Raw genomic sequence first — 21,650 nt, forward strand, 5'->3', positions numbered from 1 at the left:
GTGTATAGAAGGAAAGCTTATGGAAGTAGAGAAGATATGAACCTCTGAAGATGATAATTTGAGAAGCTATAGTTCCTGTTCGGCTACACTCTTCTTTCTAGTTCTCGATACTTATCTGTATGGTTTATATAGTCTGAATTCTAACGAACAAACAAAAAGAGAGAGAAAACTCATTCACTTAAACTGTTGAAGTGGCAAAGAAGCAAAGCAAAGAACAAAAAAGGTCACGTGATGTAAGTGGAATCAGCACGTGACCTTACACCATTGCCCTTTCAATGCTGTACGAGGCAAAGATGCAAATACACCATCTGTTCATTTGCATTAATTTTTATTTGGATTAAATTAATAGCCAGTGTTTAATAGTATCTCATTAAGCCGAGGGTCTTTCAGAAATATTCTCTCTACCTCCACTTGTGAAATTTCATTGAATATATTGTTGTTATTGTTTAATAATATCTCATGGTCAGTGGTAATATAAGTGGTATGTTCTCTACATAATAAAAGCAGCTTCAACCGATACAGACTCAATTTAGTCAGGCTCTTTTCCAGATCCTGCAAATAACGGAAGTTTAATGCATCGAGCTGTCCTATATTCTATTGAAACACAGAAAGATCACTTATGCGCTACACGACTCGGATTCTCTAATTTACAGAATAGTATCTGCTTTTCACGAATACTTACGGTAGAAGCAAGGCTAAAAATGCATGTAATAATCTTGACACCAAATATATGCTGTTTCTTCACATGCTTAGGCTTCAACATACTAGAGATTGTTTGAGTATTTGAGACCTTACACAACAAAAAAGAAACACAAGCAGGCAGCTAGTGCTTGCTATTCCTGACATCAGACATTCTAGGTATATCAGGAAAGCAAGCTTCTACTATCAAATAAAGAGAATAAAAAATCTCAATCAACAAGTACTAGGTGTAAGCAAAGTTAGACAATCAGCAAGTCATCTATAGTTTGACTGTTGGAGGAAAGGTCACTTGTCCTTGCAACTGCAGTCAATTGATCAGGAGCGATCGTTGGCACTCGACAAAATTACAGAACTAGCTCCACTTTTAGGAGAAGAGAGCCGATCCTTCGACCATTCTTCCAAAGCTTTACGGTGCAGAGCGTTCATGCGTATATATGGCCGCTTTTCTTTGATCAACTTCTCAGCATTTTTCCAGTCTTCTGCTAGACCAAGAGCTACTAACAGCGCACACATGACTGCAACACTCCTTCCATGACCTAGAGCAAAAGATTTAAGTTTATACAACGAAATATGGGTGACAAGTTCTCAGTTCATTGCAATGATCTATTGAAGCACCCATAGAAACCAATAAAAAAGGTGAAGATCTTCAAGACAGTCTCCCGCAGGCATTACTGTTAGGTTATCACTACATGCAAGAAAAAACATCTCCATCTAGAATTCTTGATCCTGAAACAATGACTTACTGAACGATTTTAAAATATATCATAGCTGTAGATAAGAGCCTGCCACGTTGGATCAGTTGTTTATTTCATTTCGCAAATCTCACAATAATACTTCAAGACTTCTCAAGCAGTCCAAACTCATCTTTTTAAAATATTACATGATTGCAAGGACATCCGGTGTCTGCAAATTTATTACGGCAGAAGTCCTTGCACAACGGTCAAGCATCCGCCATGAACGTGTCGCTAGCAGTAGTCCTAATAGCCAAGAAATCTATAATTTTTTTTGTCAAAAGCCAGGAAATCTATCATTGACATAGTTACCAATCTCAAGGACACCTAACGAACCCGCTCAAGATATTTAGAAGCACCCTAAGATAATGAAATACATATAGACGTGTATGGGACGAAGAAGTCCAGGATTTATATGGCCAGCAGATTCAAAGAAGAACCCAGGGGAAGCTCAAAGATAATGAACAATGAATGACGGGAACCGCAAAGAACACTCATACCAAAGGGAGTATACAACGTGCAACCAAGACAAGCAAGGAACATGGCATCCAGTAGAATGAGGTTCCTCACTGCCTGACCCATGCAAGACTATCTTCTCAACAACTGCTACTTTCTAGTACTAGAAGTCTTATCTTTGTCAAATGGCAGCCAGTCACCGCGGATGATATGAGCGGTCGAGCATCACTACTTCCGTAGAAGAACTATATCCACATGTATAACGATAAAGCACCAACCAAACTGGCCAATTTGGAGATACTATTATCTAATATTATCTGGAGGTACTATTAAGTAGTAAGGCCGGCTATATTTTTTGATCAAGTTTTTTTAAAAAAAATTTATCAAGGAAAGGCAGGCTATATTAAGAGCCTCATTGCTCTTGCAGCACAACTCAGGGGAGGGAGATTATGTGAGAAAAGGAGAAGAATAAAGAGGAAAGTAGAATAAGCAACAAATAGCATGAAGAAGGAAGAAAAGAGACCAAAACATGTAGAATAGGACAACGTAAACCCGTAAACCTAAAAGAGCCCTTCTCAGCAATAACAAACTGATATAAGAGAGGGGTAAAATAAGAGCAAAAAAGAGTATTAAGAGTAGAGTTAGGAAACATAAGCAGGATGAGTTGAATAATTCTATCTTAGGCCTTAGGCAGAGCTGCATATATTCACAAATGCATGAAGAGGTAAACCTCGATCTGAGGGGATATGCACAGAGGCGGATCCAGGATTTGGAGGTTCCGGGTGTCACACCGGCCAATTTGATCAACTTTCGCTTTCGGATCGGGTTATTCGTCTTATACCGTTTACATAAACAAATCGAGCGAACGGAGAAATAGGAGTAATAGAGCCCGTTTGGATGTGCTTATTGCTTTTGACTTATAAGCCAAAAGCTATAAGTTAGGAATTCTAGCTTATGGGTTTTGGCTTATTTTTGTTGTTTTGGCTTAAAAACAAGTTCTTAAAATCACTTTTATTTTATTTTAGTCAAACACTACAAAAGTAGTTAAAAGCTATTTTGGCTTAAAAACACCTAAAATAATCCAATCCAAACAGGCTCTAACTATGACAACATGGTGCAAATCATAAAACTTGCAAAAAGGACTTTTGGAAGAAGAAGCTCATGTTATTCTAAATTTTAACTTTATGAACTTAATCAAATAAATAAAAGACAAGAAAATAGTCAAAAAATAAATAATCCAGAGATTAACAAATAAATGAAGCTAGTCAACAATAATTAATGAATTAGATAAAGCAGGTCAAAAGGAAATAGGGAAAAAGAAGGAAAAGCATATATTCACATGTGAAAAACAAAAACAGCTAGAAATTATGCGGCTAGACGGATTTGAACCCTCGCCACTAGGGAGACACCTTCTACTCAATGCCACTGGCACTATAGCTACTTTTGTTTTTCAGGGTGGCAAGTATGTTATTTATACGATTTCTTATATATATATACTCCTACATACATAGGCTTTCGACCAAAGCTTGCGGGTGGCGTGGCATCCCCACGAACCTTAATAGATCCGCCCCTGGCTATGCATGCTTGGGGTACTTGGCTTAGGCCACAAAACCCTATATTTTCCTTATATTTGCAGGGATCATATGGAGTATTGTGAGATTGTTCATTACTCTTTACTTATTTCATATGTTCATTACTCTTTACTTATTTCATCTTCTTTAAGTTGTTTCAACTAATACTCAATGATCATACTGACTTTTGCGATGGGATAGACTCTGACTCGCTCAGATGAATCGGGGTATCCAAGCTAATGCATAGTTGTATTTAGTAAGTACCAGCTAGGTTTTATTAAAAAGAGATGGAGCTAGGGTCTGAAAGATCGGACAACCACCAACAGAATCAGAACAATGCACTCTCTAGACTAGAAGAGGCATAAAGAGGAGATATGTTTAAGGAATTTATATATTCTTAATGTGGTAAACGAGTACGTATTATATATTCTTAAATCCTCATAAATAATCATATATGCCCCTTCCTTTTAGAAGAAGTTGCACGTCGTCTCATCCTGACCTCTACTCGCTTTCAGAAGGAAAATTTGTTACTCCTGGCATTACAAAGAGTAGTTGATAGGCTTTTTCCTTTCACTTGCTTTAAAGGAGAGAAATCATCCAATTCAGAAGTCCTTATAAAAGTCATCTTCCATGTTCTCCTCGCCATTTCTATGACTAAAGCAAAGCACCATAGTAGCCTCGCTTTAGAGCCTAGCTCATTTATGAGGAATCCCATGTAGATGGGTAGTGGTAGAAGAAACACATAGACACAACTAATAAACCCCTTTGTTCTTAAGTAGTTAACTAAACATGATGTGGAGACCAGACCTAAGTTAACAACCCTAACACCAAAAATATAACATCTTAGAAGAATATTATCTGTCTTTGGAGGTTGGCATGGATGGAGAAATTCAACGAGAAACCTGAAATATAGTGATTGATAAATGAACTGCTCAACCCCTGGAAGAGGATTGTACTTTGGCTTTCCAGAGTATGAGACCATAAATGAAAGCCTATTACATAGGATCGTGCCAAACTTCACTCTCTGTGGAAATTTTAGCAACATTTGAAGTTCCAAAAGTTCTTCATATTGCATTATCTTAAGTGGCTAAAACCGGAAAAAAGAGTACGTTCAGAAAGACTAAAGAAAATGTCATGTCCTTCAGTCCTTGTAATGGGAAAAAAAAGGGTTTTTGATACAAGATGCCCAGCCTGAAGAATAATAACTTGTACACACGTAATTCTGGGAATTATATCAGACATGTTGCAAGAATTTCCCATTTTCACATACAACATAACAGGGTCCATATTACACAAGTACCTCAAAGCAGTTTAGCATTTATGTAATGAGGAAGCAGTTTAAAAAATTTAAGCAAGTCAGTGAAACCAATATTTTCCAAGTATCAAAGAGCGTTAAAACACGTGATCACTACTTTCTCAAAGAAAGCGTGAACTCATGACTACCATAAGTTTTAATCAAACAGAATAAGAAATAGAAAAGCAAAAGCATGTCTCTTTTCATTTGTTTTGGATATTACCAAAGAAAGTCTAGCCTTTGTAAAGCAAATTGCACTCATCTATGGATAAGCCTCCTTAATGGTGAGTTAAGTTAGTCAATCCGGTCAGAGACAACTCATATCTTTTATTCTATTTTCATAACAAAGACATCATGTAAGGAGTCATTGCTCAAACTGATCCACACCAATACAATGGAAATTCCTGGATCGTGTAAAATAAGGGTGGTACCAATAGGCAGTATCTTCCATCAAAGATGCAAAAGTGGTCTTAGCTTTTCTCCCTAATAAATGTCAGTTCAGAAGTCCTACAATTTCCATAGTGATAAATCCAATAGGTAAGCCAAAAACATGAACCCAATAAGGAACCATTCAAGAATGTATCCAGACGCCAATGAAAGTGAATAAAGTTAGCAACAATTATAATTCCTAAGTGAAAATGTTACTACATTAGTGTTCGATATGAACCAATTTTCCCATGTTCGGTTGGTCAAACTTTGGAAAACATTTTCTCTAGGGAAAACAAGTTCCTTAAATATGAGGAAAATGACTTCCCTAGTGGAAGTAGCGAAAACAAAGTTCTCCCTAGTGCACACACACACCTAACTAGCACATTATTCACTGACATATTGCAAAAGTTCACAACTTTCGCTCACAAAATAACAGGGTCTATTTTGCACTAGCACCTCAAAGTTGTATAGCATTTATCTAAATATGGATGCAGTTTAAAGAATTTAGGCAAGTTAGTAACAACCATATTTTCTCAGAACTGGAGGACATTAAAAAAATGATCACTTCATGGCTACCTTAAGTTCTAATCTTGGGGAAATAAAAGAACCATAAGCATATGGACCGCGATCTTTACATTTGTTTCGGATATTGCTAAACCAAGTCTAGCCTTCGCAAATCACACCAGGGGCCCTCAAACATGGATAACCCTCCTTATAGGTAAGTCAATCCCGCCCGAGACAACTCATGCTTTCAACTGACTGCTAGCTTTCTCCTAAGAAATATCAGTTGAGAAGTCCTATAACTTTCAGTAATAAATACAATAGGTGAACCAAAAATATGATCCCAAAGGAAGCAATTTAAGCAATGTATCCCCTATATCACAATCACACAGTAATGAAGGGCAAGCGAGCAACAGCTAAAACTCTAACATCTAAAGGGCATATCAAACATGACCACTTCATGGCTACAAATACATACTCCCTCTGTCTCATTTTACGTAACACTCTTTACTTTTTAGTCAGTCCCAAAAAGAATGACATTTTTCTATATTTAGTAACAATATAACTTTGAACTTCCCATTTTACGCTTAATGAAATGATTTATAGCCACATATTTCTCTATGACTTGTTTAGCCCACAAGTTTTAAAAGTCTTTCTTTCTTTCTTAAACAATGTGCCCTGTCAAACAACATCGCATAAATTGGGACGGAGGGAGTATATCTGAAACAAAAGTTTTAAAGTTCAGAATCATACCATATGCACAATGGATAAAAACAGGTATATTCTGAGCTCTTTTTCTACAAGCCCATTTAACAGCAACTTCAATATCAGCTGGTTGAGGTGCTCTTGTATCCCAAGTTGGTATACACAAAAATGCATGATTTCCAGTAAACTCCAACATCCTAGGCATCTCACAAGTACAATCAATAATAGCAGGATTACCAGGTGGCAATTTATCAAGTGAACAAGGCCAACCACCAACATATATCCCTTCAAATATCTCACTATATGGTGGTTCACCACTAAACATTCTTCTTAATGCTGAAAAACCTCTAACAAAATACAAATATGGACTAAACATAACAAGTGACCACATTGGAAATGTCCCATCTGAACTTTTTCCTAATAAAATTGGAAGATTAATTGATGGATTAGCAGCAAGTGCAACCAAGAATGATACTAATGATGCATATAAACATGGTATTGACAATAATGTGTAACCATTATTCTTAAGTGTTGCAAATAATATGAATAAACTTGCTGATTTTAGACCTATAAGAACAGATATTCCAACACCCATATTTCTTTTCTTGACTTAAAGATTTGATTTTTAAGCCAAAAAAAATAATCAAGAATTGTTAATGGGTAAAACCCAAATCAAGAAGTCTTAAGGATCTTGGAAAATTTATGAGGAAATATATAAAGGAAGTTAAAGAAACTAATGGAGATATAAAGAGAAGACAAAGAAACAAGTTTGCTTAAAGAGATGGGAAAGAACATTTATGTTAAGGGGTTGTTTGGTTGGAGTAAGAAATAACTCTAAATCACAGCATAAAAACGATAAATAGTGGGATGCATAAATTGGTCTAGTGGTATATTTCTCTCCCAATTTATGTGGTACACTTTTTCTTTTAATCCGTCTAAAATGAATGATAAATTTTTATATTTGGAATAAGTTTAACTTGAAACTTTCCATTTTTTTCTTAATGAAGTGACTTACAATCACACAAATATTTATGACTTATTTTAAACCACAAGTTTCAAAAGTCTTTCTTCAAACTATATCACATAAATTGAGACTAATGGTGTATTAAATAAGGATGAAAATCATTTACATTTGTTGATTTTACTTTAAAAATTAAACTTTCCTCTCAATTTTTAACAAAGGATATTCTTCCTCTTTATCCTATGCAATATCTATTTTATCCTGTATTGACTTGGCACATCCGTTAAAGATCCATAAATAGAATGATAATTTTACTATATCATCCTAATTATTAATAAGTCATCTAATAGTTGAAATCAATCAAACATACTTTAAAAGTTGTGCAATGATTTCTTGAAGTTTCAAATCTAATAATTAATAATAAGGGTAAAATAGAAACAAAGTGGTAAATTATCTCCGGATTTCCAAACTGGACAGGTAAAAATGAACAATTATTTTTAGTATACGTGTATATAAATTTAAGTTTGACAAAAGACATCAAATGCACTATAAAATTGGGGTCAGACCAAAATAACCCCAAAAAAAGAACGTATGAACCAAAATACGGGAAAAAAAGCAATTAAAAAGCACCTTTAACGCATGATTTTCATGCGTTATTGGATGTTGTTTTTTTCTTTCTTTCTTTCCTTTCTTTCAAACTTTTTTTTACATACTTTAACCATAGATTAATCACTTGAGACTCCAAAACTTGAATATTTTGTATAGAACACTGATATTTTTTAACGTATAATAATGTGAAATACATCAAGGATTATAGACGTTCGGATAGTCATTTTAGGGGTTGAAAAGGTGCCCGAGAAGTAAGTTTTGTTTGAAAAAATTTAGTGTTTTTCATACTTTGACCAACGATTAGTCGTGTGTCAAGACTCGAAACGTCAATATTTTATATAGAACACGATATTTTTTTAAGCGTATAATAATGTAGGCCTAATACATCAAGGATACGTAGACGTTCGGATAGTCATTTTAGGGCTGAAAAGGTGCCCGAAGTAAGTTTTGTTTGAAAAAAAACTTAGTGTTTTTTCCATACTTTGACCAACGATTAGTCGTGTGTCAAGACTCCGAAACGTCAATATTTTATATAGAACTTTATATTTTTACACGTACAATAATGTAGGCCCACGATACATCAAGGATACGTAGACGTTCGGATAGTCATTTTAGGGGTTGAAAAGGTGCCCGAAGTAAGTTTTGTTTGAAAAAACTTAGTGTTTTTTTCATACTTTGACCAACGATTAGTCGTGTGTCAAGATTCCGAAACGTCAATATTTTATATAGAACCTGATATATTTTTCTGCGTACAATAATGTGGGCCCAAAACATCAAGGATACGTAGACGTTCGGATCGTCGTTTTAGGGGTTGAAAAGGTGCTGCAGTAAGTTTTGTTTAAAAAACTTTAGGATTTTTTCCATACTTTGACCAACGATTAGTCGTGTGTCAAGGCTCGAAACGTCAACATTTTATATAGAACTCGATATTTTTTTTCGTACTATAATGTAGGCTCAATACATCAAGGATACGTAAACGTTCGGATCGTCGTTTTAGGGGTTGAAAAGGTACTCGAAGTAAATTTTGTTTAAGGTTTTAAGTGTTTTATTTTTTAAGGTTTTGATTTAAGCGTGTTATTTTTTAATCAAGACATAACTTTATTTTGAATATAAATCTAATTCTAAAAAATATAAGGTGAAAAACTAGTTGTAAAGTGGTCAAACTTTAGATGGTCATAACTTTGCGCTCGGACGTTCGATTTACGCGTTTTTTTTTTTTTTTTTTGAACTAGCGTATTTTTTCGAGATCTATGCGGACAAACCGCCGGCCGATTTTTAAAAAACACCTTTTATCCCATTCAATTTCAATTTTCCCCAAATTGGCGTGAAATTTTCAGTTTTATTTACTTATAAGATGATGATACGCAATAGATTTCAACGTAAAAATTCCAGGGTAATGTAGTTGTGAATGTCAATTTCACTTCTGCGGTTTCAATTTTTGAAAATAAAAAGGAATTAATTTTCTTGACATATAAAGTTGACTAAAATAACCTTACGGTCAAACAAAACTTACTTCGGGCACCTTTTCAACCCCTAAAACGACGATCACGACGTTTACGTATCCTTGATGTATTGAGCCTCCACATTATAGTACACGAGAAAAAATATCGGGTTACATATAAAATGTTGACGTTTCGGAGTCTTGACACACGACTAATCGTTGGTCAAAGTATGGAAAAAACACTAAAGTTTTTTAAACAAAACTTACTTCGGGCACCTTTTCAACCCCTAAAATGACTATCCGAACGTCTACGTATCCTTGATGTATTGGGCCCACATTATTGTACGCAGAAAAAAATATCATGTTCTATATAAAATATTGACGTTTCGGAGTCTTGACACACGACTAATAGTTGGTCAAAGTATGAAAAAAACACTAAGTTTTTTCAAACAAAACTTACTTCGGGCACCTTTTCAACCCTAAAATGACTATCCGAACGTCTACGTATCCTTGATGTATCGGGCCTTACATTATTGTTCGCAGAAAAAAATATCGGGTTCTATATAAAATATTGACGTTTCGGAGTCTTGACACACAATCGTTGGTCAAAGTATGGAAAAAACACTAAGTTTTTAAACAAAACTTTCGGGCACCTTTTCAACCCCTAAAATGACTATCCGAACGTCTATGAATCCTTAATGTTGGGCCTACATTATTGTACAGAAAAAAATATCGAGGTTCTATATAAAATATTGACTTTTCGGAGTCTTGACACACACTAATCGTTGGTCAAAGTATGGAAAAAACACTAAGTTTTTCAAACAAAACTTACTTCGAGGGCACACTTTTCAACCCACTAAAATGACTATAGAACGTCTCTCTCTCTCTCTCAAAATATTCAAGTTTTGGAGTCTCGAAGCATGATTAATCTATGGCTAAAGTAAGTAAAAAAGTGTGAAAGAAAGAAAGAAAGAAAGAAAGGAAAAAAAAAAAAAAAACTCCCGATAACGTATGAAAATCATGCGTTAAAGGACTTAACGGTCCGTCTCCGTTAAGTCCTATAAAGCATGAAAATCATGCGTTAAAATGTACTTTTGTAATTCATGCTCTTTTTTTGGGCTATGAACTATAAATCGAATAAATCGAATACGCACTCCAACATAATTGAGCGACCTATTACACCCGCACATAAAAAACCTCTTTTTATCACTTCCTTATCATATTAAAGTCTCCTAGGAGAGGCTGCTTCTACTACCCTCTCTCTCTCTCTCAATTGAATCAACATATTATAGTAAGATAATTCTTTATAAGTGAAAAGTGTAGTAATATGAACATAGAGGCATATGTAGACCTTAAAATCACTCAACTAGATGTTTATGACTCATGAATCATTGCGGTCACGTTCTTAAAAAAACTCATTTTTCCATATATTACATTGTATAATATCAATCCACGTTAATGATAATGACGAAAAGGCTATTGGATTTAGCAAAGGACATTTTGTAGAATATCCACATTAGATATATATTGGAAAGTCAAAGCTTGCAACTTGTATGAATGAGATACTTCCTTAAGTTATTACTACAATTTTTAAGCCATCCCACTTCAATTTGTGATGTTTCCTTCTAGCAAAATATTTTCAAGCATGATGGTAGAGAACTGTTAATATGAGTTTGGTTCGCCAGCCAACCTGGCCTAATCCGTTAATTTTAGGGCTAAGCTAACATTATAGGAATCCATTTAAGAACGAGGCTTTTTAGCTCGGTCCATATAAATTTACCGCTCCTTTAGGCTTGAGGGCAATTTGCAGGATTGCCCTTCGCTGGGGGTGGTCTTTAATTTTTACCCCTCAAAATGGTGGTCTTTAAATTTTGCCCTTCGGTGAATTTACTTGCACGGCGAAATTTCGACCATGCAAAGTCACGTGCTAAGGCAGAATTTTGGTTGGACAGATTTGCAAAATTCTACCTTGCGATTTTTTTTTTTTACTAAGCTGGGGTTCGAACCCACAACCTCGGGGTGTTAGGCGAGGGGTAAAACTTAAAGACCACCAATTTGAAGGCCAAAAATTAAAGACCACCCCAAATGAAGGACAATCCGCGCAAAAAAAAAAATGTAGGCTTGACCAAGGTTGGGCTGGGCCAGCCAGTGGTAACAAGAAGAGTATATTTTATGGATGAGCAATGAAATATTAGATATTAGCTTTATGTGTGTGGATGAGCACTGAATAGTACTAGAATTCCCTAGAAATAAGTTATTATCTTCCATTGTTTGCAATACCAAAAATTATTAAGTTTTGCAGGAGGCATGCTGGTTATAGATGTTGTTACTTTGGTATGCTAAAATTTTTTTTTACTGGATAATTTAGTTGTGGACTTGAGACTTAATTAGCAACAGTCAACATTATACTATATGTCTTGTAAAAATATATGTTTTTGCATTTTCAAGTTAGAATTTTTATTTTAAAATAATCATAAATAATATTTTAAAGAAATAGTGAACCGGCTCGCCCCAACCCATCGATCCACTTAAAGCTGGGTTGGGCTGGATTGGACTGACCATTTTAAGGCTCACTCAAATGGTGGGCCAGCTGACCGCAGCCCATCAAATTGCGAGGCCCATAGTTTCCGCTTGCATCTTCTAATGAACAAGATTATACGAGTTTTTGCATGGATTAGCCTTCAAACAATTGGTCTTTAATTTTTGTCCGTCATATCTGTGGTCTATAATTTTTACTTTTGTTGCTCATTTAATGAAAATATTTAGACCTGCTTCGCTTGTCATAAATTTTGTAGGAATTAAGTTATGCAACATAAGTTGTGTAATTTTTTTTTGTAGAGTTCAGTAATAGGAGTTATGCTTTTTTTAGTGCATGTGTTCTTTATCCTTTTTGAGTTGAATAACGTGCCTTTTTTTTTTTTGGAGTTTGATGTGTTTTTTTGACATTTTTATATTGAGTTTTGAAAGTTTTATCGTGTCAAACATAACTTGTGGAATATTATGATACGAAAATATAGATTTATGATGCACAACTATAAAATTATGCCGTGTGAAAAGTGCTGAAGAGCAAAAGTTAAAGACCACATAGTTGAGGGGTAAAAATAAAAAAAAACCACCCCAAAATAGGGGCATTTGTGCTAATGACCCTTATAGAAGGAGTTTGTCATTTGCTTGGCACATCTTTTTTTCCCAGCATTTGGGATCAGAAACGAATCATTTTGATTCCTTTAGATTTTCTATAAATTTACTGAAAAATTCCTTTAGGTTTTCTATTAATTGTGAGTTCCCTATCTTTTATCGGTTCAACAACTCCCTTGGGACCAATATTGGTTCCAATGGATAGAAATTTAAGTAATCTATTCTTTTAGATTTCCCATGATCGTTTTGTTGTCTACAGAACGAAAATTGGTTCAAACATTTCGTGCTGTCATGCCTAATACAATAAGGAGTCTTTTAAATTTTATAAATCCCGGTTAAACATCATAAGAAAGTGCACGTCACATTTTCAACATTTCTTTAATTGCTTTATTCTATGGTTCCCTATAAATAAATTTTTCCACTTTAGCTCATGCTCCTCGTGTAAACAAAAGTAGACAAATTACTATTAGAATAACATTCCATAGCTGATGAGGATCCCTTAATAGGATAAAAGAGTGTTTCCTTGACTAGTAATAAAGTAAGGGGAAAAGGGCCAAATATGCTACTGAATTTTATGAAATGATCAAAATATAATATGCGTTAATAGTTAGGGTTAAATATACTCCTACTGTTATAAGATTGGTCTAGTATGCCGTTACTCACGAATGCAGAACTTTCCAACGTGTGACCCGTTTTTACAAAAGGAAAAGACTCAAATTTACCCTTGAACTTTGCAAAATGGTCCAGATTTGCCTTATACTTTGCCGAAATTGTGCATATTTCATTTTTCTCAACCACCATCTATCATCACTCTAAATGAATCATGTACCACTATAATGATTGATTCTCACCACTCTGAAAAACACCACAAGAAAATCATTGTTACTATACCAAACACTTCACCTTGATGACACTCACATAATAACGCAAAAAAATGGCACATAAATCACCCTATTCACTACTAGAAAAATAGGAATTAGTGACAGACAGTTCTGTAGCTAACTAGCAAAATCTGTCGCTAATTTTATTTAGCGACAAATCATCAAGAAAAAATTGTTAGCTATGAATTATCAAAAAGTTGTTAGCTATGAGCATTTTAGCGACCAATTTCATAACTAATTCAACCACTACAACCCATTCTTGACTGCCACAATATTTGTGACCTTTTCTTGTAAAGTAATAAAGTAATTTTGTGACCTTTTCTTGTAAAATAATAAAGCAGTAGACATGTTTTCTTAAGTGTTTCTTTTTTAGAAGTTTACAATGTTTAAAAAAAAGTTTTATACAACGAAAATTGACAAAATATTCTATGAATAATTTCTTCTAAGAAGTGTTGATGATGAAACCGAGACTTTTGATTAAGGATAGAAAGATATCATTCATTTATCTTACCACACTATTCGGTAGCCAGTGGCGGAGCCACATAGAGCCGAGGGGGTTCATCTGAACCCCCTCGGAGGAAAAAAAATACTATTTTTACAAGGTTAAAATTATTTTTTATGTATATATAGTAGATGTTGAACCTCCTTAGGCTTCTTCGTATGTTTACTTTTTTATAGTTTGAACTCCCTCAGCGGAAATCCTGGCTCTGCCACTGTCGGTAGCGTTAGTGTTACCGAAAAAGTGAAGATCTTGGCTCTGCGACCATCACCACAAGTGGCGGAGCCACATGCATCGCTGAAAAATTACACTGTGTAAATACGTAAAAAGAACTTTTTTATGTATATATACTATGTGTTAAACCCTCTTAATTTCATTGTATATTTGCTTTTTTATATTTTAACACTCATTAGTAAAAGTTCTAGTTCCCCGTTGATCACCACGCTACCAGAATAAAGTGTAAGTAAACAAAGCAAAGCCGGGCCACTTGATTCCGTAAGTGAGAGATTTTGCCTCAAAGCACCTACTAAAAGCCGTGGCATTATTTATTATTATTATTATTATTATTATTATTATTATTATTGATCTTTTGTAGAACGAAAATTGGTTCAAACATTTCGTCGAACAACTGGCATACTTATAATTTTTAATTCCTATAGTATATATGAGAAAGTGCACATCACATTTTCAAAATTTCAAGTACATATCTACAAATTTTGTATTCTTTGGTTCTCCAGGTGTACATTTTTCTAATTTAAGTCATGCTCCTCGTGCAAACAAAAATAGAAAATTACTATTAGAATATCATCCCATATATAGCTGATGAGGATGTTTTTGTTTGGACTAATTAGTAGGAACACTAATAATAAAAACAAAAAAGAAGCAGTGTTTCCTTGACTTGTAATAAAGTATTGATCAAATCATGTAAATTATGTGTTGAAGATCATATAATTGTACAGACTCAGATATATCTTAAGTAAGCAGTGTTTTCAACAGTTCTATTTTCTACTCATATTTGGAACCAACACACAATTAATAGCGCCTATATTTTGACTTGGTTAATGTTCAAAACTAAAAAATGTCAACTTACCTTTCCTTGTCTTTATTTTATAGACAGCTAGAAAACAAAAAAAAAAAAAAAAGAGTTACAATTAATTAAAGAACCCGAAATGAAAACAATACTCAAATGTATTTTTATTTTATTATTCATATTAGCAAGCTACCATTTCATTTCTTTAATAATAGTTTTGGCCTTTTGGATGGTCATGTATTCCAAATAATAAGATTACAAAACACTGAGAAGAAAATATATGTCAATCAGTGATAAAGAAATGATGTTAAAATTGCATATTCAAATGTGAGTTCCAATTAAATAAAAAAGTCATGATTTTGTTAAATTTAACTATCGGAATTTGTTTAATACTGAACGAAGATCTAAATTTACTACAAAGATAAGTGCTTTCATTTTCTCTTGTATAAGACCTGCACAATTACTTTCCAGTCATAGTTGGCACTAGTGGTGAAAAATGGACAAGTTGGATCGGATTTGGGTGGATTGAAAATAGATCATTACTTCACTCGCTCATATTTTACGTTTTTTTTTGCATGGATTACCCTTCAAAGGCGCTGGTCTTTTAATTTTTGTCCCTCAAATTGTTGGTCTTTAATTTTTACCCTTCGCTTAAAACTGTGGTCGAAAATATCTTAAGATTCTGGGTTCGAACTCCCGCTCAGTCAAAAAAAATTCACAAGGCAAGGCTTCGCGAAAAGTCTGCCTTAAATTTCCGCCATAAGAGATTTTTTTTTCTCTTTTGCCTTGAGGCAAATTTTTTTTTTTCCTGGAATTCTATAAAAAGGCCTACCTTTTACCTGAATTGGCCAAATTTTGCAACGAAAACTACTTCGCGATTTTTTTTTTTTGGTGACCGAGTTCGAACCCTGAAAAATACTTTAGGTAAAGGACAAAAATTAAAAATCAGCAATTTGAGGACAAAAATTAAAGACCACCCTCGAATAAGAGCAATCGGGCAAATTGCCCAATATTTTATGCGGTTAAAAACGGGCCGGATTGCATCAATAATGGGTTAGGTTAAAACGGATTTGACCCACTTTTACACATATGTGAGAAAAGTGAAGACTATCTATATTTTTAGGGAAGAATATATCATTCAAATCAGAAATTTAGAACAACAGAAAATGTAGAAATACGTGCTCCCTAACTCATACATGGGCAGAGGTAGTATATAACATGTGATTCGACAAAAATCTAGTAATAATTTTGGTTCAAATTTTGTATATGCATAAAAAAATGACCATATATATAAATTAAATTTAAAATCCAATTGTAACACTTGAAGCCGTATCTATAATTCAGAACCCATAAGGTTCTTCTGGCCCCGTCTCTGAGCTCATATACACTTCCACTGTAGCTTATATGTATAAAGTATAACTAGGTAATAAATAATATGCAACAACATTATCTCACACAATAATTAATTTTCATTTCTTAACCATTATTTCGTTTGAAAAACTCCTACTATGTCTCTAAAACTCATTTTCTTCTTCGTTTTGTCCACTCTTTTTCATGTTTACTTCCTTTTTAGATCGTTCTTTTTTGTTCTAAGGGGAGAGGTAAAAAAAGTTGAGTAGGAATTATATTAAGATGCGTGCTGATAAAATTATATAGAGTTTTAAGCTAGTCAAAATTTATTTATTTTAAATTCTTCACTAAAGCTTTTAATTTGTTATGAATTAGACCAGAAAGACAAATAAGTTTTTTATTCATGTGAACTAACAAACCTTTAACGTGTGGATTAGAATTTGATGACAGAGAAGGTTTTTTATTCTGTGAACGTCAGCACATCTTAAATATTAATTTTCTGTTATACCAAATTTCAATCTAGGACTTCATGTGTTTAGATACCAAAAATATATACTACAATAAAGGCATCATTGCGATACTGAAGGTTTTGACATATATTGCATCAGCAAAACACGTGGACAAGGATGTTGGAATTTTTATTAAATGTTAACTTAATTATTGTTACTTATAAAAATGGATTAAACAAATATAGTTGGTGCATATGATTTGGACTCTTAATATGTTGGATTCGTTGTTGGACCTGAATCACTTCATATATTTGTATAGGTTGGCAGTAGTGTAGGTTCTATTGAGGATCTAATGAATTTTGTTATAAAGAGGTCCATGAGGTCAATATTTGATGCCTATAAATATATGTCCTGGTTGAGAAGATAAGTAGGAGCTCGCCATATATCTATAGGCATCAAACCTCGACCTAATAAGCCTCGCATAACATATTTCATTAGACCTTTAACAAGACCTATCTTAATGTCAGTTCATTAGACCTTTAACAAGACCTATATTACTGTCAGTTCATACCAATAAATAAGGACAACTTACAGGAACCACTACCTTTTAAGAGCTTTTAACAATCCGTAGCTACATTTTATGTATTTATATTTTGTAACTAGTTTAAGGCAATTCGATGTATTTGAATACATTGTTCAGTTGTATCCAACCTTATTTGATGTCATGTGTATTCGAATAAATGCAACCTTAATTTCTTTGAATACACATTTATTCAAAATGATTGTATTCTAGTGCATTTAAATACACGACGGAGCCGTTTATTTTAGTGTATTTATATATTGATCTATCCTTTTGTTGTGGTTGTATTTAAATGTATTCGAGTTCCGACCAGCAAGGGCGCTGCCGGACGTCGCAATGTTGAATGTATTCGACTGTATTTGAATGTATTTCAACAAAATTTCAGATGCAAAATTTCAAATACACCATATTTGCTCGAAAAAATTATATGCAAATATATTTATATAGATCATTTAAACAACATACACAATCAAATACATCTAGTTTGCCCCAAGATACAATCAGCCAAATACATATAACTTATATTTACACTAAAAAAATAACGAATACACTCACATACGCTCAGATCTAAGATACAATAAGGAGAAGAAGCCATGGATTCCAGTATCCATTCAGATCTGAGAAGCTTTCCTCTCTAAAGCTTCTTATAATTTCCTCAACCTTTCTTTAAGTTCCTCACTTTTTTCTATGAGTTTTGGACTGCAGAACACAAAATTGGATCTAGATAACAAGCCCATTAGATCTGGACGCTTTGACGAGAGTTCAGCTTCCGATGAAGCTTCGGCGAGAAATGAATGTATTGTCTTGGTTGTTGAAAGAATAAGGCCATCGTTTGCGCTGCCAGCAATGGTGGCGCCAGTTGTGGAGGGGTGGTGAGGGAGAAGAGGGAGGGAACGAAGAGAGAAGTGAGGGAGAAGCTTGATACAGTGGAATAACTCTATGTATTTGGTATAGCTGCAATATGTAAATTAGAAAATCACCGTAGTTACGAAATATAAATAAATTAAATAGTAGTGATTATTAATAAATACCTCTTAGAGGTAACTATGCCAAGTAAATTTTTCAATAAATAAAGTGATTTAGGCCCAACATTGAATCCAATAAATAAGCGACTCAAATTATGTCCATCAAGTATATTTGTTTAGCACGTTTTTGTAAATAAATAACAATGATCAAGTCAAATACCAGTCCACATTTAATAAAACTTCCAACAAAAGAAACATGCATATTGGTTTAATATGAGAGGATTGAACGGATCAACTAAATTTGGATTAAAATTGCCATCACTATTTGGCACCAACTCAAAGTTAATAGCGCCTAACTTTTGACTTGGTAATTGATTTTCAGAACTCAAAAATGTGAACTTATGTTTCGTGTTTTTATATTTGAAGGAAAGAAAAAAAAAAAAAACGAGTCACAATCAATTAAAGAACACGAGATACCATCAAGGAGTGTGGTGTGATGAATATGATTAACTCCCTTTGGTATATATTCTTAACTAGAGATTTTGAGTTTGTTGAGTATGGAGAATAAAGAAATAATTAATATATTCAGATTATTATGTATTTACATAATGCAGTTTTTTATGAATTCCTCAAACCACTTTAATTTATCAATTTTATATTCTCTATTTCAAGTTGAAGTCGAAATAATGGACCACATTGTTAGACAAACGTTAATTAGCAAATAATATTTCAAATTAAAGTTGAAATAATGAAATGATTTTAATGAACTCAGAAAGGTCAAATTATGTTTCTGTGCTTACTTTTATAAATGGAAAAAACATAGTAATGAGTTACAATTAATTAAAGAACTAGTGTCTTTAATTTAAAATCACGTGCCTGAAAACTCTTAAGTTCATGAATCATGAGGTTGAGGTGCACCCTCTATATAAGTCATAAGTACAGCAGCTAGCTCTAAACCAATTCAATCCAATAAAAATCACTTCACTTTCTCTTAATTGTGTTGTGAGAAAGATGGACACTCAACACTTTATTTCTTTCTTGCTCTTCATCTCTTTCCTCTTTTTTCTAATTCAGAAATTGAGGATTAAAACAAAAAAAGGTCACAACAAGAAAATATTACCTCCAGGACCATGGAGGCTACCAATTATTGGTAGTGTGCACCACTTCACAAAAGGATTACCACATCATGTTCTCAAAAACTTGTCACAAAAATTTGGTCCCATCATGTACTTACAACTTGGGGAAGTCCCCACTGTAGTTGTATCCTCACCACACATGGCACAAAAATTTCTAAAAACTCACGACCTTGCCTTTGCATCAAGGTCACAAAGCATGGTAGGGAAGATCTTTTGTTATGGCTGTACGGATATTGCATTTTCTCCGTATGGTGATTATTGGAGACACATGCGCAAATTGTGCATCATGGAACTCCTCAGTGCCAAGATGGTCAAGTCGTTCAGCCCGATTCGACAAGATGAACTCTCGAGTCTCATATCGTCGATTAAATCGATGGAGAACTTGCCCATCAATATGTCAGAAAAACTATTTTGGTTTATGAACTCCGTGACATGCAGGTCATCGTTTGGGAAAACGTGTAAAGATCAAAATGAGGTGATGATAAATTTGATTCACAGAGTATTAATCTTAGCTGGAGGTTTCGAGCTGGCTGATTTGTTCCCTTCGAAAAAATTTCTTAGTGGGATTAGTGGGATGGGTTCTAAATTAATTGAGGCACGTAATAAGATAGATGCAGTATTGGACAAAGTTATTGATGTGCATCGAGAGAATCGGGCAAATGGAAAAAAATTCAATGCTGAATGTGGAATTGATGAAGACTTGATTGATGTTTTCTTTAGAGTCATGGAGACAGGGGAACTTCCATTTACCCTAACAAATGACAACATCAAAGCCGTTATTATTGTAAGTTCACTCTCCCTTTGTCTTTTGATTATATTGTCAGACCTATCTATAATGTCACTCCTCGTTACAGTATTTTGCTATAACATACAACTTTCATGGTGAACTTGGAACAAGAGAAATTAAAAGATGAAGTTGGGAACCCTTTTGTATCCTCATAGTTGGATAATTTTTGCTTATAACAACCAACTGCTATAAATGTAGAAAAAGGTTCAGGCAAAGAAAACCGTTATAAAAAGTTTAACTATATAAATAAACTTAAAGCGGTAAAAACACAACCCTTTTTTTTTTGGTAGCAGTACATGATAATAATGAATAACATACAATCATATAGTATCTAGTCTTACCATAAATCATATAAAATCTAGTTTTTTAAGATTAGAAGAGCTAGGAACTACTATATTGTTTGACGTGGTTGAAGAAATTTGACCAGCATATTAATTTATATGATGTAGGACATGTTCGTAGCAGGATCTGATACATCATCTTCAACCGTTGCATGGGCATTATCAGAATTGATTAAGAGCCCTAGTGTCATGGCCAAAGCACAAGCCGAAGTAAGAGAAGCCTTTAAGGGAAAGAAAACATTCGATGATGATGACCTCGAGAAGTTGAATTACCTAAAATTGGTTATCAAAGAAACACTTAGGTTACATCCTCCAACTCCTCTACTACTTCCGAGGGAATGCAGAGAGGAAACAGAGATAGAAGGATTCACAATACCGATCAAAAGCAAAGTCCTGGTAAACGTATGGGCAATAGGAAGAGATCCAGAAAGTTGGAAAGATCCTGAAAGTTTTATACCAGAGAGATTCGAGAACAGTTCAATTGACTTTGGCGGAAATCACTTCCAATTTCTTCCCTTTGGTGCTGGAAGAAGAACTTGTCCAGGAAGACTATTTGGTTTAGCTCTTATTACTTTGCCATTAGCCCATTTGCTTTACAATTTTGACTGGACACTTCCCAATGGTATGGACCCAAAAGATTTGGACATGACTGAGACAAATGGTTTGACTGCTAGAAAAGACAAGGATCTTTACTTGATAGCTACTCCTCATACATATTATCTTCAATAAAAAAAGTGTTTGAATAAGTCAAGGACAGGCAACTAGCCTTTTGTAATGTTTCTTTTCCATTATCTAGTGTGTTGTTGTACCATGTGAGAAATAGATCAAATAATATATATGACTTGTATTTGGCTTGGAGGTTTGGTTCTAATAGAATATGCATTAGAAAATCTTATCATTTAGTAGGCTTGACTTGATCACATAAAAGGATTAAAGATTGATACTCTCCATCCAATTTATCCTTTTTAATCTATTCCAAAAAGATTGATTTTTGTCTAAATCTGGAAACAATATTCAAAAGTCTGTAGCCATACAAATATTATGAGTACATGTTTAAGGCTATAAGTTTTAAAAATCTTCATTTTTTTTTAGATTCC

The 21,650-nt window shown here is 34.0% G+C and overlaps 2 protein-coding genes across 2 annotated transcripts; one reads left to right on the forward strand and one right to left on the reverse strand.

The window, feature by feature from the left end:
* Nucleotides 1–946: 946 nt before the first annotated feature.
* On the reverse strand, nt 947–7,190 carry LOC132060965 (uncharacterized). Its single transcript, XM_059453856.1, has 2 exons — nt 6,435–7,190; nt 947–1,235 (listed from the first exon to the last, which is right to left on the reverse strand). Exons 1-2 carry the CDS (start codon nt 6,979–6,981, stop codon nt 1,015–1,017), a joined length of 768 nt encoding a protein of 255 aa, XP_059309839.1. The 5' UTR covers nt 6,982–7,190; the 3' UTR covers nt 947–1,014.
* A 12,085-nt stretch (nt 7,191–19,275) lies between these two features.
* Nucleotides 19,276–21,448, forward strand: LOC132060966 (premnaspirodiene oxygenase-like). The gene is made up of 2 exons (XM_059453857.1): nt 19,276–20,209; nt 20,662–21,448. The coding sequence occupies exons 1-2, from the start codon at nt 19,301–19,303 to the stop codon at nt 21,280–21,282; spliced, it is 1,530 nt and encodes a 509-aa protein (XP_059309840.1). The 5' UTR covers nt 19,276–19,300; the 3' UTR covers nt 21,283–21,448.
* Nucleotides 21,449–21,650: the final 202 nt, after the last annotated feature.

This window comes from Lycium ferocissimum, chromosome 6 (assembly GCF_029784015.1).
Source record: "Lycium ferocissimum isolate CSIRO_LF1 chromosome 6, AGI_CSIRO_Lferr_CH_V1, whole genome shotgun sequence".
Lineage (NCBI taxonomy): Eukaryota > Viridiplantae > Streptophyta > Magnoliopsida > Solanales > Solanaceae > Lycium > Lycium ferocissimum.

Excerpts from the sequence above, each read along its gene's own strand:
- LOC132060965 (XM_059453856.1), bottom strand. The coding sequence starts at position 6,981 with ATGGGTGTTGGAATATCTGTTCTTATAGGTCTAAAATCAGCAAGTTTA. Across the intron at positions 1,236-6,434 it reads TTTTATCCATTGTGCATATG|GTCATGGAAGGAGTGTTGCA; the intron begins GTATGATTCTGA and ends CTTTTGCTCTAG.
- LOC132060966 (XM_059453857.1), top strand. The coding sequence starts at position 19,301 with ATGGACACTCAACACTTTATTTCTTTCTTGCTCTTCATCTCTTTCCTC. Across the intron at positions 20,210-20,661 it reads ACATCAAAGCCGTTATTATT|GACATGTTCGTAGCAGGATC; the intron begins GTAAGTTCACTC and ends TATATGATGTAG.